The following is a 15863-nucleotide window of genomic DNA, read 5'->3' on the forward strand; positions in this document are numbered from 1 at the left end:
AGTTAATAATACAACAGCTTCTTGCCATTTTTTGTTTCTTTTTATCGCTGTGTAACTGATTTCAATTGAAAGTCTGCTTGCGCTGGTACCTCTTGCCACGGATACCCAGAATCCTTTGCGGTTTTACCCCGGAATGACGTCACATTTTCAATCTCTATATCGTTTATATCGCCCACCCCTAAGACCAAGTAAGCATAAATAACTAATTAAAGCCGGAAACAGTGAATGCAGTGAATGCAATCTCATGGCACCTGAAGTTCTAATCCTCACACCATATTGTTCCACCAGAAAAACAATTTTTTCTGTGATTTATGTGGCTGATGTTTTTTGTTTTGTTTTAATGTTAGGCTGATCCTCTCAGTTAGTGTGGGCCTGTTTTGTCTTTCTAAGAGAACAACACACTTATGTTTGGAAATGTCCTAATGGCCTAATTGTTTTTTTTCTTAACAGTGCACTTAAATAAAACCTGTCAGGTGTCACCCCTCCAGGGGATGATATTTTGTGATTTAATAATCAGCTCTCTGCAGGCCTGCAAGATTCATACTAAAGCGCTATGAAATATTATTACTGGAAACAATCGCAAAGTGTGATTCTCCAGATTACAATGGGCTTTGGAGAATTCACTTGTCTGGGACACGGGATCTCGCGCGACAGTAAGTCCCTCTGTGTAAAAGGGTTGTAGCGATTCAGTCCATTCCAAAATCATACAGAATTGTTTTTTGGGGGTTTTTTGTTTTGTTTTTTTGATATGACGTCATACTGCTATTAGTGGATACTCAAATATGTGCGTGAGAGGCTCCACTATCAGCAATGACAGATGCGAGGGGACTGATTGGACTGTGACCGACTGATGATGTAAATAAAGCTTTGACTGACTTGAAACTGAGATTAAAGACTGCACCAACTTTAGGATTAGTAAATGTTGATGCACAATTCACCCGAACAGTGAGAAAAGGGTGGATGCATGTGCGCTGTTTTGTTTTGCTTTGCAGGAGCGGGTGAGTGACAGCGACCAGAGATGGGAAGACTTTCTAGGTCCACATGAGCTTGTGGGCCATGCAGACTTAACCCTTTAACTGCCACTTTCTGTGTCACTGATTCTTGTAGAAAAAAAATTATGTATTTACTAGCTTTGCTGTTTATGATGCCACAAAGTATTGTTGAAAATGCCAAACATCCCAGTTGAAGAATGTAATGTGTTAAACCCTGAATAACTTATTTCACTGGAGCGGATGGTTAACCACATGATTTTGTTGCAGCCATTTCTAGAATTGGTTTGTCCAGATCTGATCTACAGGACGCATAACTGGCTACTGTTTTTTTTTTTTCCCCTGAAGGTCTTTGTGGAGGATTTGGCGTCACACGGACGGTGAAAATAAAGCAGGATGTGCACTGATCACAGAACATCTTAGCATTGGGCTCATTATTATATCACTATTTATCTCAAGTTGCTGAGCTCATAACATTGAAATGAGTGACCGACATTACTTAAGATCAGTCACTATTTACAGTAATTCTGAACAAACACACGGGATTCATGATTTGGGCATATTAAGGGAACAATAACTTTTTTACTGATTCAGGAAAATCCATTGCACATGACAAACTTGTGGTGCAGTGCTGGATGCCTTATTACTCCTCTGACCTACAGTTGTTTGTAAATGTGAAGTTCATGTTAACTCAAAGATTCTGTTTTCTAGGCAATTACAGAGCAGATGCAGTGGTGAAACCAGAAGTTAAGCAAACTGGACATGAAAACCAAGCTTAACTTAATTTCCTAGCACAGGTTTACAGGCCCGGAGTGAAGCTACTCCAGAGGAGAAGCCCTGATATTGCCCAAGAAATAATGCACCTAACCTTTTCCTTTTCCTCATTCTCCTAATTATGGTAAACTGCAACATGGGAAGGACTATGTGTCAAAAGGAGGGATTCCAGGTTTACTCTAAAACTATTTGGTGATTTTTCAAAAATGGTTAGAAGTTTTCCCTTTTAGTAAGGAGATACAGGTGCAGTAGCCAGAGTATTGCTGGAAGAAATCATCCCAAGGGTGGAAGCACCAGACTGAGACTGGGTGCTGCTCAGAAATTTTCAGAGACCCAGCAGGAAGCAGGTACCAGTCCACGCACAGCTCACAGCCCGGACAGCGGTTAAGGTCGACAGTCGTGCCATGTGGGGTCCTGCTAGTCATCACAAGAAGATTCCAGAGCCACAGCTATAACCACAAAGGTTAAGAAAGATCCCTGCGTTAGATGCTGAGGAAGACAACAAGGGTGTATGACGTGCTCTGCCCTTTCATCCTACAGCTGCGTTGGAATAAGAGAGTGAGGGGTTAAAATGTGCCCTCCTCCAACAAGGGCATGCCAAGCTCCAACTTAGTGACGTGCAGAGCGAGGCTCTGTGTCACCTACAAGGGATCAGCGATGGAACGCAGACAACACCTGATAAAACAGTCAGGCAGTTTTTCCTGAGAATTTGCCTGTGTTTTTGAGTTAAGGTGGTTTTTGGTGTGACTTTTCTAATTGTTTCACAAACGATATACACTTATACATGAAGCTCCAAACATCACAAACACAGGAAAGGTGTATATTAATTGCTGAGGTTCAAACTTTTCTCTAGTCCTGATCTAATTAAAGTGACTAGTGTAAATATAGTATGTAAATTTCACAGCTACTTGACTAACAACTACTTGTGCACACTCTGCATGGCAGCAAGACTGCTTCATAAGGTGATGCTAGTTCCTGACACATAAGAAAGCTGTGCATTAGATCCTAACTACCACAGTAAATATATCAACAACCATTTGTTAAACAGTAAGCTCCTTTGAGATATCTAAGTAGTCCTGACACATTATCTGACACCCTAAATAGGATTTTGGGGTCATTATACTTTATTAAGGGATTTTACTAGGCCTGAAACATGCTTTGAGCATGCAGAGAATGGACTTGCTCTTTCAGAGCTAAATATGACTGATTGTTTTGTTTTCCCCAATGGCATCACTGATGTGGGGACAGTAAAGATATTCGTAAATCCCTTTAGAATGTTTTAAGCTGTTTTAAACAAACTGATTACCTTACAACAAAGATCAAAAAAGCACTGACTGGATAGAAAATGCTTATCTGATTTTTATTAAAAATATTAGATAAAGCTGTTTTGTTATTTTAAAATATACACAATGCAAATGTGCTCATAACCGAGTTGGCACTCTGTATTTTGAGAGTTAAGAGCTTCATTCAGCGTTACTGTCTGGATTGGTATATTGCAGGATGACATAGAGTGCAGAGGGGTTTTTTATGCAGCATGCTTACACATACACACGATAATGGGTAGAGTAGACCCTGGGTCAGGAAGTCCGAACAAAATATCCTGAACTAGATATTGATATTAAAGGATCAAAGCTAGCCAGAGGGATTTTTTTTTCCTTCTTTTCTGTCTCTTACAGAAGAGGGGGCAGACACAAGACGAGGTCGGGACGTGGACAGAAGAGGATTTGTAGCTGTGTGGAAACACATGGCTACTTGGGGTGTTAGCTTGGACTGACTTTGATCACTGATATCAGATGTTCTTTGTATTTATCCACAGGTTGAGTGGTATTTATTGTCCTTGATGGCAAACATCTGGACATGGCAAAATAGAACTGCACAATGGAGTGTGTGTGATGTTTGGTGATGCGTGTGCATCTTCATCCCTAACAATACTGATGATAATGATTTTTTTTTACAGAAACAATCACTAAATGGGAAACATTGCATGGTGGGTTGTATGATGAGGTTTGATAAACATGTTTCACACCGAATGACTTACTTATCTTATAAACAGCTTCTCATGAATGAACAAATTCATTTAACTAAAGTGTTAAAGCTCTCCTTTAGCAGACTCAGATGAAGAAGGGAGGATGGTGAGAGTAAGGATGACCACTAAGTGTAAAATTTCACCTCTAACACTGTGGAATGATGCACATAGTGAACCTTTCTGAGTATGCAATGCTGTTGATGCTGAATGGTGTAGAACTGGAAATTTTCTTTTGGTGATTTTGTTTATGATTTTAGAAAATAATCAAAGGGTGGGATGTTATGGAAAAATTCTAGTTTATCCTCGCATTTAGATTTATATGTTTAGAATCTTACTTTATGATTTTTTGTGTAAACCTCCCAAGGGCAGAGCTGGCATGACTGTGAACTGTGATGTTTGATGTGTGTGTTGGCTCTCCTGCGCAGTAATAAATAGCTTGATCACAACTCTTTCCATGTTGCAGACTTTATTTACAAAATTCCACGACACTACTAGCAGCAGCAATCCGACAAAATGTAGATATAAATAGATAAAGACCACAAGATAAGCCTGTAAGCTGATGATGCATTACTGTCCCTTGGGAACTCACAAACCTCTCTTCTGAAGACAATCACACTCATAGATAAGTTCTCATCCATATCAGACTACTCCATTAACTGGAGTAAACCAACAGTTCTGCCTCTGAACTGTAAATTTCAGAAGACCTCCATCACTACACTACAGTCGGGTAACATTAGGTATTTAGGTATAAATTTTTCCACCAGTCTCGGTATGATTGAACCATATCCCTCTAGTAGAAATGGTAGAAGATAATCTCTCGTTTTGGAAAACTTTACCTATAGCACTCAATGATCAGTCGTCACAATTAAAATGATGGTTCTGCCTAAAATAAACTACTTGTTCTCACTGATCCCTAACAAACCATTTACTGCCTGGTTTAAGAAACTGGACACAAATATCTCAACATTTTAATCAAATGAACCATCAAGAATAAGTTTGAAAACTCTACAAAAGCCAAAACACAATGGTGGTTTAAAACTACCAAATTCTTATTATTATTTCTTATCCAATAGATTGCTTATATGCTTCAAAATGCATCAAATCAAGCTCGCTAGACAGCCCATGGCTGGACCTAGGACAAGCACTCTGTGGAAAAGTAAAAATCTGAACTGCTTTTCATAAGGCATAAACCTTTCACTATATAACAAGAAGGGGATAAAACACGTAGGAAATGTTATTCAAGGGGAAAACGTTAATGCCATTTCATTTAATTTCAGGAACTCTCATCAAAACATGGAATCAGCAACAGTAAGTTTCTTTATTATCAGCAACTGAAATGTATCACACAGGAAAGATTTAATCCCGATCATTTGAACTTAGAAATACCTACTTCGGTAACAGAATTTTTACATTTCTGTATATCAAACTTTTTAATAAAAACTTACTGTATACAGTAAGTTTTTATTAAAAAATGATAATTCTATCTTCCGACTACAAAGTGAGAGTGAGATCTTTCCATCAATCCAAATCACAACTTCTGAACACAAATACGCTTAAATACATTCAAAATGACTAAAAGCCCTTCTTACAACTTATACAATGTACTTGTACAAATATGCAATATACAAAGATGACCACTGGTGAACAGTCTCGTGCTAAACTTGTTTAGCTCGTGCTAAATGAGCTAAACAATTTCTTTAGCAGGCTTAGTTCACAGAGATGGTCCTGTACCACAATGCTGTAAAATACTCAGTTTAGCTTGCATCAACTGCCAGGCTGCATCCCATGAAAAATTCTCACTTCACATTACCCTATTTTGTAGTCAACTGCCTATCAGATGTAATTACTCAATTGAATTTAACCAATGACTACACCCTGTAATACAATAACTTGTGGAGCTTGTGGACTTTCAACATGTCACATTGCGAAGGAATTTTGCTTACTCTTTTTTAATATGTAGCTCCTTGTTGTTTTCCTTTCTATTTTAAAAATGAAGGATTTTGCTTTAATTTATTTTGAAAAACTTTAGCTATTTCTGATACCAACAGAACAATTGCACGTGGAGGAAACACATCTATTACCTATTGTTGGAAGGAAAAATAACTATAAAGCTATGCAGGTTACTTTAAGTTAGTTTTCCTATGGAAATTCTAAAACCATGATAGCGAAAGAATGTTTATGTCATTAGTCTACCTGTATTTATGGAAATAAATCTAATTAAAATTAAATATCTAATTGAATGAAATCAGTGAAATAAAGTCCCAATAGCTTTGACAATAGTAAAAGTAAAAAACAAAGAAAAGCTGGTTTAAGTAAGTCACCAGCACTTGAGGTGAAAGCAAACCAACCTATTCATGCACTGTTAAATGCTGTTTTCCTCGACAACCTCTCTTACCTAGATTTGAAATAAATGACAAAGGCAACTCCAGACTAGCCATTTGTGTGCATGCATGCATTGAATTCTGCACGTAATCTTCACCACAAATTATTTTGCTACCACAATAAAACAGGAAGTGAGGGAAACAGACACAGAACTAAACATGGGGGAATCAAAACAGAAGGGAAAGGCTGGAAAACACTAATGGACTCCATAAAGATTAAAACAAATTGAAGATATTAAATAAGAAACAGGATTTGAAATTCAACACACAACTATGTATCAGAGCACTGCTAACAGCCTTACTGGACAATATTGTTTACTTCCAAGTGGTCCAGCTAGTGAAGTCAAGTTCCAAAGTATGCTGAGGTGCTTCCTTTCATCTGCTGTAGACTAAACTGTGAATTGTGAACAGATTCTTTCCTGAGATTGGGATATCTCTGGGTCCAAATATTATTAGAACCCCATGCTTGGGTCAGTGTATCTTTGAAGTGTGCAGGGCTGCTTGAACCTCTTTAGAGGAAACATTTGCTTTTGCGCATGTGTTTTTAAAGCATTGGTCTGATCCCCAAGAATAAAGTTAAATTTCACTGGCCAGGCATTTCAGTGATAACATGTTGTAGAAAATGCCTTACTACTTACAGCCTCTGTAAGCCGGTGTAGAGCTCCATATCGAAATCCCTCAAGGTCTGCAGACCAGTCCAGTTCTCGATGTGTCTGTAAAGGAATACAGGCAAGACACTGTAGTAGGGTGTATAATGTAGCAAGTTACAAATTTCTTATATGTAATAATCTAACAATTTATTTCATGGATCAGATTTGTTGGGCTGTTTATTCTAGGGTGACCAACCGTCCTCTTTTCCTATAGGACAGTTGACAGAGGACCCATGTGTGTGACATCATCCCCAAACTGCTGCTTTGTGAGCGCTTGTTCTGCGCTCACAGACAGGACAGACAACGCGCAGCAACGCACCTAAAGATGTTTAAAAGATCCCAAAGCACAAGTCCATCTTTCAGACGAACTGCAAAAGAAATTTCCCTTGTACCGACCATAGCTGGACTGGCCATCGGGCCCGGTATGCCCGATGGTGATTTTTCGTTTTTATGGGCGATGGGGGTTTTTTTTGTAACGGTATAAACAATGAAAGGTGGTGGATTGGCTAGATGCTGGCCGATGTGTAAAAATAACTCAGTTGTTTGGTGGTGGCTGTGGCGGAGCTTCCACAGAGGCCAGCAGGTGGATGAGGGAAAGGGGAGGCAAGAGGGGGAGAGACCCGAGGCAGCCGCCGGTCGGAGTGTCAGGTGAACTGAACCTCAGGTAAGAAGTTATGACCTGCAGTCTATCTGGGTCAGATATAAACCAAGTATAGGCGTAGTTTATTTTCATTGTGCTGAGTTTTTACAGTCAGTTACAATAACTCATACTGCGTACTAGCTAGCAGGACGGAGTTTCTACAGCTGGGTGGGTGCTATGATGTTACTGATGTTGAACTTTATTCATAAGGTTAGTTAGTGGAGTTGCCAGCCGTCCTGTAAAAAACGGAATCGTCTCGTATTCAGAGAAAATATTACGCGTTTCGTATTGAGGTGAAAAGGAGCACAGTTTGTCCCGAACTTCAGCTAGAATGAAAAAAAGACACAAAGGTGGATTTATTCTGTGTGTTTACGCTGCACAGCTGCCTCTTCTTCTCTCATTCTCCCCTCCCTCTCCTGTTTCTACTTCAATCATGAACCTGATCAATGATCAGCTGATCGGCTTTTCTCTCTTTTTTGTTTATCGCCCACTTTGCGCCAGAAAGAGGAAACCAGCGGATGTCGCGCTAAACAACAGCAGCGCGTTTAAGCTTGATCAGCTGTTGTTAGAATTTATTTAATATTAATTTCTAGTATCAGCTGATGTTTGCTGGAGCCACAGCTGTAAAACTGCTGGTCATGATATCGGTTTGGATATGTGGTGAGAGGGAAACATGCAGATGAAACCAGGAGATGTCCTTACTGAATCATCAGAGCTGAACAGGTGATGGACAAACAGGTTTACCTTTTAGGTGACATGAATGAGTTGAAGGGAAGTTATGAGCTGTTTCTGAGAGACAAACAACATCAGGATCCTTTTCTGTGTAGCTGAAAGCTGGTAACTGTGCAGGGGCGGGTCTAGCAAAGCTTTGCCAGGGGGCCAGGTGGGGCATTAACAGCGAAAGGGGGGCACAAAGAAATACTTTCTTATTCTCATTTAAAATCTCTCACTTTTATTAAATAATTATCTGAATCTTACAACCAAAGTTTTTATCTGATGTAAAATGTATAGAAATCATACATATACCAACAAGACAGTGTACATCACTGTCACAACAGCGTTTGTTTTCATTCAAAGGCTTTATGGTTTTTCCTGTAATACCTGGTGGGCCGGTCTCTAGTCAAAATGCCGGGGCCAATTTTATGTTTCTTTAAGCAAGTTCTTCATGACTGAGCCAAGTGTCCTCTTTTTTGGAAATCAAAATATGGTCACCCTAGTTTATTCTCTAACGCGTCAGATAGTTAGCCCTGTAGCCCGGTTGGTTTCCTCCAGTTATGCTGGCCTCCTGCCACAGTCCAAGGGCACTGAAGTGTGACATGTTAGGTTGACTGATGATTCTAACGTTGCTGTAGCAAAATAAATATTTGATAACTTTGAGCAGAGTGATTGAACTGATGATTGCCATATGACATGGTATAAATACATTAGAGCAGGGATATCAAACTCATTTTACATGGTAGGTCACATACAGCCCACTTTGATCTTAAATAGTCGGTTAGATCCCAGTTACCCCTGTACAGGAGGTCTGGACCAGCTCTCCATCTAACGGGTCAGAGTCTCTATATCCCTATGGGTATCACCATATTAGATGAACTGAGACTGATTTAAGCTGGTGTTGATGAGACTCACCATGGTAGACTGACTGGACCAGTGAAACTCTGCTTTCTGTCAGTTTAAAGTTTACTTATACATTTAATTTCAATTGGTTGTCTCAGTTTTTCCAAAAGATTAGAAAATACTGCTTTAGTTAATGAAAAGTGTCCGTTTGACATTTTTGGCTTTAATTTTAAGAAATAAAGGTGTAAAACTGCAGAAGAGGTTTTGGTAGCTCATTGCCCAAACTGTCCTGTAATTACAAAGCTATAGCACATAGAAAGAGAAAATGCTGAACACAGACTTAATTAAAGAGATGAATATTTGTTCAAGATTTGGTGGAGATCAGTGAATACTGCACTCTAGAAATTGATCAGTTAGACACAACACCAGTCCAAATATCTGTGAGCATTTCTCTCCATATTGCATATTTACAGCAGACAGTTAAAAAAGTGGTCAACCACATTTTGAGCAGTAGTGCTATTACGTAACCTCAGGTAAAGCATGCACATACTGTAGTCTCGAGGTTACTAAATATAACAGAAAATGTTCAAACCAACTATTTTTGTGCCCAACAGTACTACTACTGCCTGTCCTTACTCCTCCTCCTCTCTCTAGTCCTCCTTTCTATTTCGCCCCCTCTCCTCTTTCCTTCCTCAACTTGGCACTGTTTGAAAAGTCACAAACAAACCATCAATGTTTGCTTGCCAGAAGGAACTGCAATGTTACAGCAGCCTCCTACACACTCTGCCTCCAAAGTGTGAGAGACACAGCCGTAGAGAGAGGGAAAGCAAATTTGGAAAGAAATTCACAGACCGAATGTCATCTGTTTTGGTCGTAGGGATGATGACTGCCAAGTGTGGAGCTGAAAGAGCAGTTTATTGTTAAAGTCTTTATCCGTTTCCCTTCTTATTTGATGTAATTACAACAAATATATATCAATATATTGTTTTAAAAAGCACATTTTTATTGCACATACAGTGTTGTGCAAAAGTCTTGAGCAATCCCCATTGCTTTGTATTTTACTTACATGGAGCCAGACTCTTAATTAAATAATTCAAGTGATCTTGAGTAACAGTCCTCCAGGTCTGTCAAAGTTTTTCTTTGGACTTTTTCACTCACTTTATTATTGTGTAATTCATTTATCATTGACCTCTGAATCACCCAAGCATAAAAAAAGCACCTAACTCAAGTAATGAACCAATGTGGTGTATGCACAGAACAGTCAACTTGGGTTGTCTGTAAATGGACTGATTCTTTTACAGTGCTTACTCTACTTGAGCATGCAGAGTGCTTTATATAACATGCCTCATTCACCCATTCATAGAAGCACTTGTTTTATATGTCTTAGTGGGGTTTTTTTATGTTTTGTTAAACTGTTAAAACATGTGTGATGTCAGCTTAAAAAACCCTAAAAGCTTTCTACCTTTAAAGTGACCTTGAAATTTTTTGATGGAAAATTTCTAGTTTATTCTCATATTTAGATTTAGGTGCTTAGAATTTCACTGTAGAATTTTGTATTTTCTTTTATCTCTTAGGTGAAGGACATATGTGTCAATATGATCTGCTGTAGGCTGCTTAACTATGTTATCTGCCGACTGTTAGGGTGTAGAAGGATGAAACTCCCAGAAAGACCAGTTCCTGGGACATAGATAGTGGGAGCTGAATCATGCCATATCATAACAATGTCAGAGCCTTAAACTGGCTGATTTTTGCTGAATGGGTCAAACAGGGCAGAGATTTTTTAAAACTGTGGAATTGTTATTTATTCACACATATCAGCATAAATAAAGTGCAAAATATACAAATAAGCATATACATCCCAAAAACACTTCTCAATGTTTGGTTCAAAAATTTAATTTGTTATTTAGTACGGAGGTGTTCAAAAGAAAGGTAGAACAATGAGTCTGCAGCCATCTGTAAAACACGATGGAGGCGCTGACATGTTTTTGGGCTGAATTTCAGCCAGCGTTGTGAAAATTGATGTAATTATATACACAGATAGGTACTGTCAGATTTTGATCATCCATACAGTGCCAACTGGGAAAGATCTGAAACTTCCCTGTCTGTCATTTTAAACTTCAATTACACATTTAATCCCCGTGATATCTCAGAATAAGAAATAACTGCACGAGTATGTCTATTTTTTTTCTAAATCATAAAAAGGATGCTGCTGCAGTCGGTGAATTAAATCTGTCAGCATGACTCTCTGTGCTTAAACTGTAAGAAATAAATGATTAAGCCATATTCTTAAAAATTTAAACACTCAGTGCTCATCAGTGAACTTAAGGAAAAAGTAATGAAGTCATCTACTATCGATCCCTGGCTACTCCAGTCTGCATGACAAATATCCTAGGGCAAGATACTAACCCCAAGTTGCAATGTCTCAAGTTAAATGTTTGGTGGAGGTGGAATTATGGTGTGAGGGATGTTTTTCAGGAGTTCAGCTCCCTACTAGCAGTGTATGGAACTCTTAATACTTTAGCATACCAGGACATTTTGGACAATGTCAGGCTCCCAACTTTGTGGGAACAGTTTGGGAATGGCTCATTCATGTTCCAACATGACTGCACACCAGTGTATAAAGCAAGGCCCATAAACATATGAGTCAGTTTGGTGTGCAAGAACTTGACTGACCTGCACAGAGTCCTGACCTCAACCCTATAGAACAACTTTGTGATGAATTCAAGTGGATACTGTGAGCCAGGCCTTCTCGTCTAACATCACTGTCTGATCTCACGAATATGTTTATGAAAGAAAGGTCAAAAATTCCCATAAACACACTCCTAAACCATTGTGGAAAGCCTTCCCAGAAGAATTAAACCTGTTATAGCTGCAAACGGTGGGCTGACATCCTTTTAAACCCAATGGATTAAGAATAAGATGCCAACTCATGTTAAGATAAATGCAATATAGTGTACATATTATAGATGTTCATATCATGTATGAATTTTAAGGTAAGTTAATCTATCTCTATATCATGTTTCACAGGGATGTTATATGTTTGCATTACCTCTGTCCTGTTAGAGCTAATTTAGCAAAAAATCAGTCTGTTTACATAATATGTAATACATCAGTGTGTCTTTCATTTCCATCAGAAACATTCACAGTGATCCCATCTTGTGATTTTTTTTCCCCATATAAGAAACTAAAAGTCTCTTATATGGGAGACAAAGCACGTACAAACTCTGTGCTTCAGAGTTTGTACGTGCTTTGTCTCTAGGGGACACTGTATGTATTTATATATAAACATATATAAATAAAACCACATTTTTTTTACATTAGTAATTCCTTTTGTGCATAATTTTATATTATTGTTAATAATAAATTAATTAAAGCAACAAAACAACCTGAAGAGCCAGATGGGAGCCGAAAGAGCCTGCTCTTCTTAGTGAGCCGAGCCGAAAGAGCCGGTTCTCTAAAAAGAGCCGGAAATCCCATCACTAATAAAGTGATATAAAATGGCAGCGGTCTTTTCTTAGCATTAGATATCAATTACCAATGAAACATCTCAGAGTATATCATCCACCATCGCTGTAGTCCTAACTCACAAAGTTAAAAAACTTTATCCTGATTGACACCAAAATATTATGGGTTCATCCATTGCTCATTGTTTTACTTTCATTTTTGACATGAGTGTCAATTATCTTACCTGTTGACAGGTAGTGATCACATAACAGAGTAAGAAAAACAAAAAAGCAGAAGAGGGGATTAATGACTTAAATCAATAATTTCCATTAATAATTAAAAAGCTCTAAATTATGGGTTGAAGAGAAGAAGACAAATGTTCAAAACACAGTAAATGGTAATGGTAAATGTAAATGGTCATTATGCTAAAGACATACATTTGCTTTGAGTATTAATTTAAAGATTTTGTTTAGACTTCATCCGACTTTAACCAGCTTAACAAGACTTTAAAGGTCTTTTCACACATGACTATTAGAGGAAACTAGGACTAGAACATTATCTGAAGTTGCCTTTTTTTGCACTTAGCTCACAATAGTCATGTTCTTACTCCTGGAAATACTTTGTCTATTTTAGGCAAAAGTGCTGCCTGGATAGACTGGGCAAGACATAAGACAGGAGCTACAAATAACATGCATGAATTTTCTGGACTGTAACTTGCACTTATTTTATCTTTATTTATCCTATTCTCTTATCTGAAGAATGTGAATGTAAAAACCTACAAGCTGCCAATGGAGAGATGCCAAACTGTGTTCATTGTTCTGGTAACAGTGACAATAAAGATCTATCTTATCTTATCTATTATCACACTGCTGCAAATTGAATATCATAGTGATTTTGAAGACCATTTAATACCCATTTGCATTCTCAGATACATCTCCATCACATAATCTCGAGAAAAGTTATAGGCCACGGTGTATGTTTTTAGTTGTGGCATTCAATTGTATGAGCCATCATAACATGGTCATCAAGATCACTTAACATAGTGTTTTCACTAAAAAGTCTTAAGATTCAAGAATCCACCCATACAACTGAACACAAATCCCCAAACAAGGCAAATTTGTTTATTTCACTACTTTTGAAATATTTTTACAAGATTACATACAGCATTGTGGTCTGACTTAAAATTAAATTTAAAAGGCTTGTGGTCCAAACAAAATCCAAGCGCTGAAGCCAAAGTAGCCACGGCAACCACTACACACCCACAAAGCCTGTGATCAGCTGTTCTCTAAAATTACTTTGCATTCAGCAGGAGGAAACACTGTCAGCAGAGCTGTCCAGTGCTGATTTTCAGCAACCCTCCACACAGGCTTCTAAGAGCTGCTGGTGAGGAAATTCTTGGCTATTATTACCACATGATTCCAAATTTAGTACTAATCAAGTCACTATATCCATACAAGAACCTATTGGCACAAGCTCGGGCAAAATGTCACTTGACTGCATTGATGACATTGGACCTGCCACATATATCAGTAAACTTGACATGTTGAAAGGATATTGGCAAGCTCCTTTAACCAAGAGGGCATCAGAAATTTCTGGTTTTGTGACTCCACACAGTTTTTTCCAGTATACTATCATGCCTTTCGCTTTATATAATGCTCCAGCTACATTTCAGAGGCTTGTAAACAAAGTAGTGTGTGATGTGCCAAACTGCAGAGTATATCTTTATGAGGTCATCATGCACTCCAATCATTGGGCTGACCACCTTGCTACTTTCAAGAGGTTGTTCCCACCCTCCTTTGTCCTCCTGTTTCCCCTCCCTCTCCCCTCCAGCGAAGAGTTAAACAATTTGATGGGACAAAGCAGTTTTTAAGTCTGTTGGTCCAAGACTTTAGGAGAAGCAACCTGTTGCTGAGCAGACTCCTCTGGTTGTTTATGACCATATGCAGAGGATGCCCAGCTTTCTCCATAATGTCCAGCAGTTTCTTTAATGTCCTCTGCTCTGCCACTGTCACCAGAGTGTCCAGCTTCATGCCAACCACAGAGCCAGCCTTCCTGATTAGTTTTTCCAGCCTGGATGAGTCCTTCTTTGCTGTGCTGCTCCCTCAGTACACCACAACATAGAATAGTACTCCAGCAACCACCAACCGGTAAAACATCCTCAGGAGCTTCCTGCAGTAGTTCAGTCTCCTGAGGGAGTACAGTCTGCTTTGGCCTTTTTTTTATACAGGTGCAGTGTGTTGCATGACCAGTTCAGTTTTTTGTCCACCCATAGCCCGAGGAACTTGTACAGGCTGAGTCTTGACTGATGCACTGTCATGTGGCCTATGATCTTGATCTCATCTTGCTTGGACTTGTAAGGGCATATGTCTTGCAGACTGTTTGTTTTCTCCCTGCCTTTGTTTTCCGTTTCTCCATAGGTACACAGAATGCAGGCTGGTGCCAATTTGGAATCCCCAGCTAACTGGAGGGAGGAGAATTTGAAAGGACCAACCTGGATTGAGGACTCCATGGTGTCCTGGGACAGCCTCGGGACAATATGGAGATATTACATATCTCGGCTGTCCTGGGAAAGCCTAGGTGTTACCCCAGATAAGCTGGAGGAGATGGCTGGGGAGAGGGAGATTTGTGCATCACAAACTGCTTCTGGATAAGCGAAAGAAAATAGATGGATGGCATTTACCTTTTTTTACGTAATATATTTGAATCACCTCATTCCATCTCACTTTGAGACTGCAGTGGTTACTGCAGCCATTAGATATAGACTTGACTTGACTTGACTTTTTTAGACATTAATCCCACAATGGGGATATTGGGGATATTCACATTACAGCAGCACAAGGGTCAGCAACAAAATGTGAATTAGAACTATATAGGACTGCAACCGTTTATCGAGTAATTGGAATAACTCAATTATAAAAAATCCTCAACACAATGTTTTTGCTTTGATGTTTTGTTAAACAGACAGCTCTATATCATCATGTGAATGCAATCATTTCATTTTCCATTGCAACTAAAAAGAGATGTGCATTAAACATGCATCAAGGAGCAGTGTGTGAATAAAAAGTCTGACAACATTGGGCCCATGCAGCCCCCAGTTTTTAAACAAAAAGATGGATAACACAGATAAACGGCAGCAGTGACAATCATGCCGTCATAGTTGAACATGGAGCCAGAGTGTGTCTGCACACACCCCGTAAAGAGCAAAGACGCGGAGCTGTTACTGAGACAGTCACTTCAGGTGGAGTGAAAGAAAAGTTTTTTCTAGCATCCCAATGAGCAGCACAGCTATCACTATTAAAATGTTTACTTGGAAAAAGCTGGCTTCATCAAACCACCTGTTTAATAAGCTCTAATGTGAAGGAAAGTGAACTTCATTTGTTATACACAGCAAAAATCTACAGT

At 38.9% G+C, this 15863-nt stretch overlaps 1 protein-coding gene across 1 annotated transcript in view; it reads right to left on the bottom strand.

Moving 5' to 3' along the window:
- The window catches only part of ntrk3a (neurotrophic tyrosine kinase, receptor, type 3a), an 83673-nt gene that overhangs the window by 61237 nt on the left and 6573 nt on the right, over positions 1 to 15863 (bottom strand). Inside the window, exon 2 of the mRNA XM_063480922.1 lies at positions 6809 to 6883. Within this exon, the coding sequence (XP_063336992.1) occupies positions 6809 to 6883 (75 nt within the window). The remainder of the gene's footprint in view (positions 1 to 6808; positions 6884 to 15863) is intronic.

The sequence above is a fragment of the Pelmatolapia mariae genome, linkage group LG7 (genome assembly GCF_036321145.2).
Source record: "Pelmatolapia mariae isolate MD_Pm_ZW linkage group LG7, Pm_UMD_F_2, whole genome shotgun sequence".
NCBI lineage: Eukaryota > Metazoa > Chordata > Actinopteri > Cichliformes > Cichlidae > Pelmatolapia > Pelmatolapia mariae.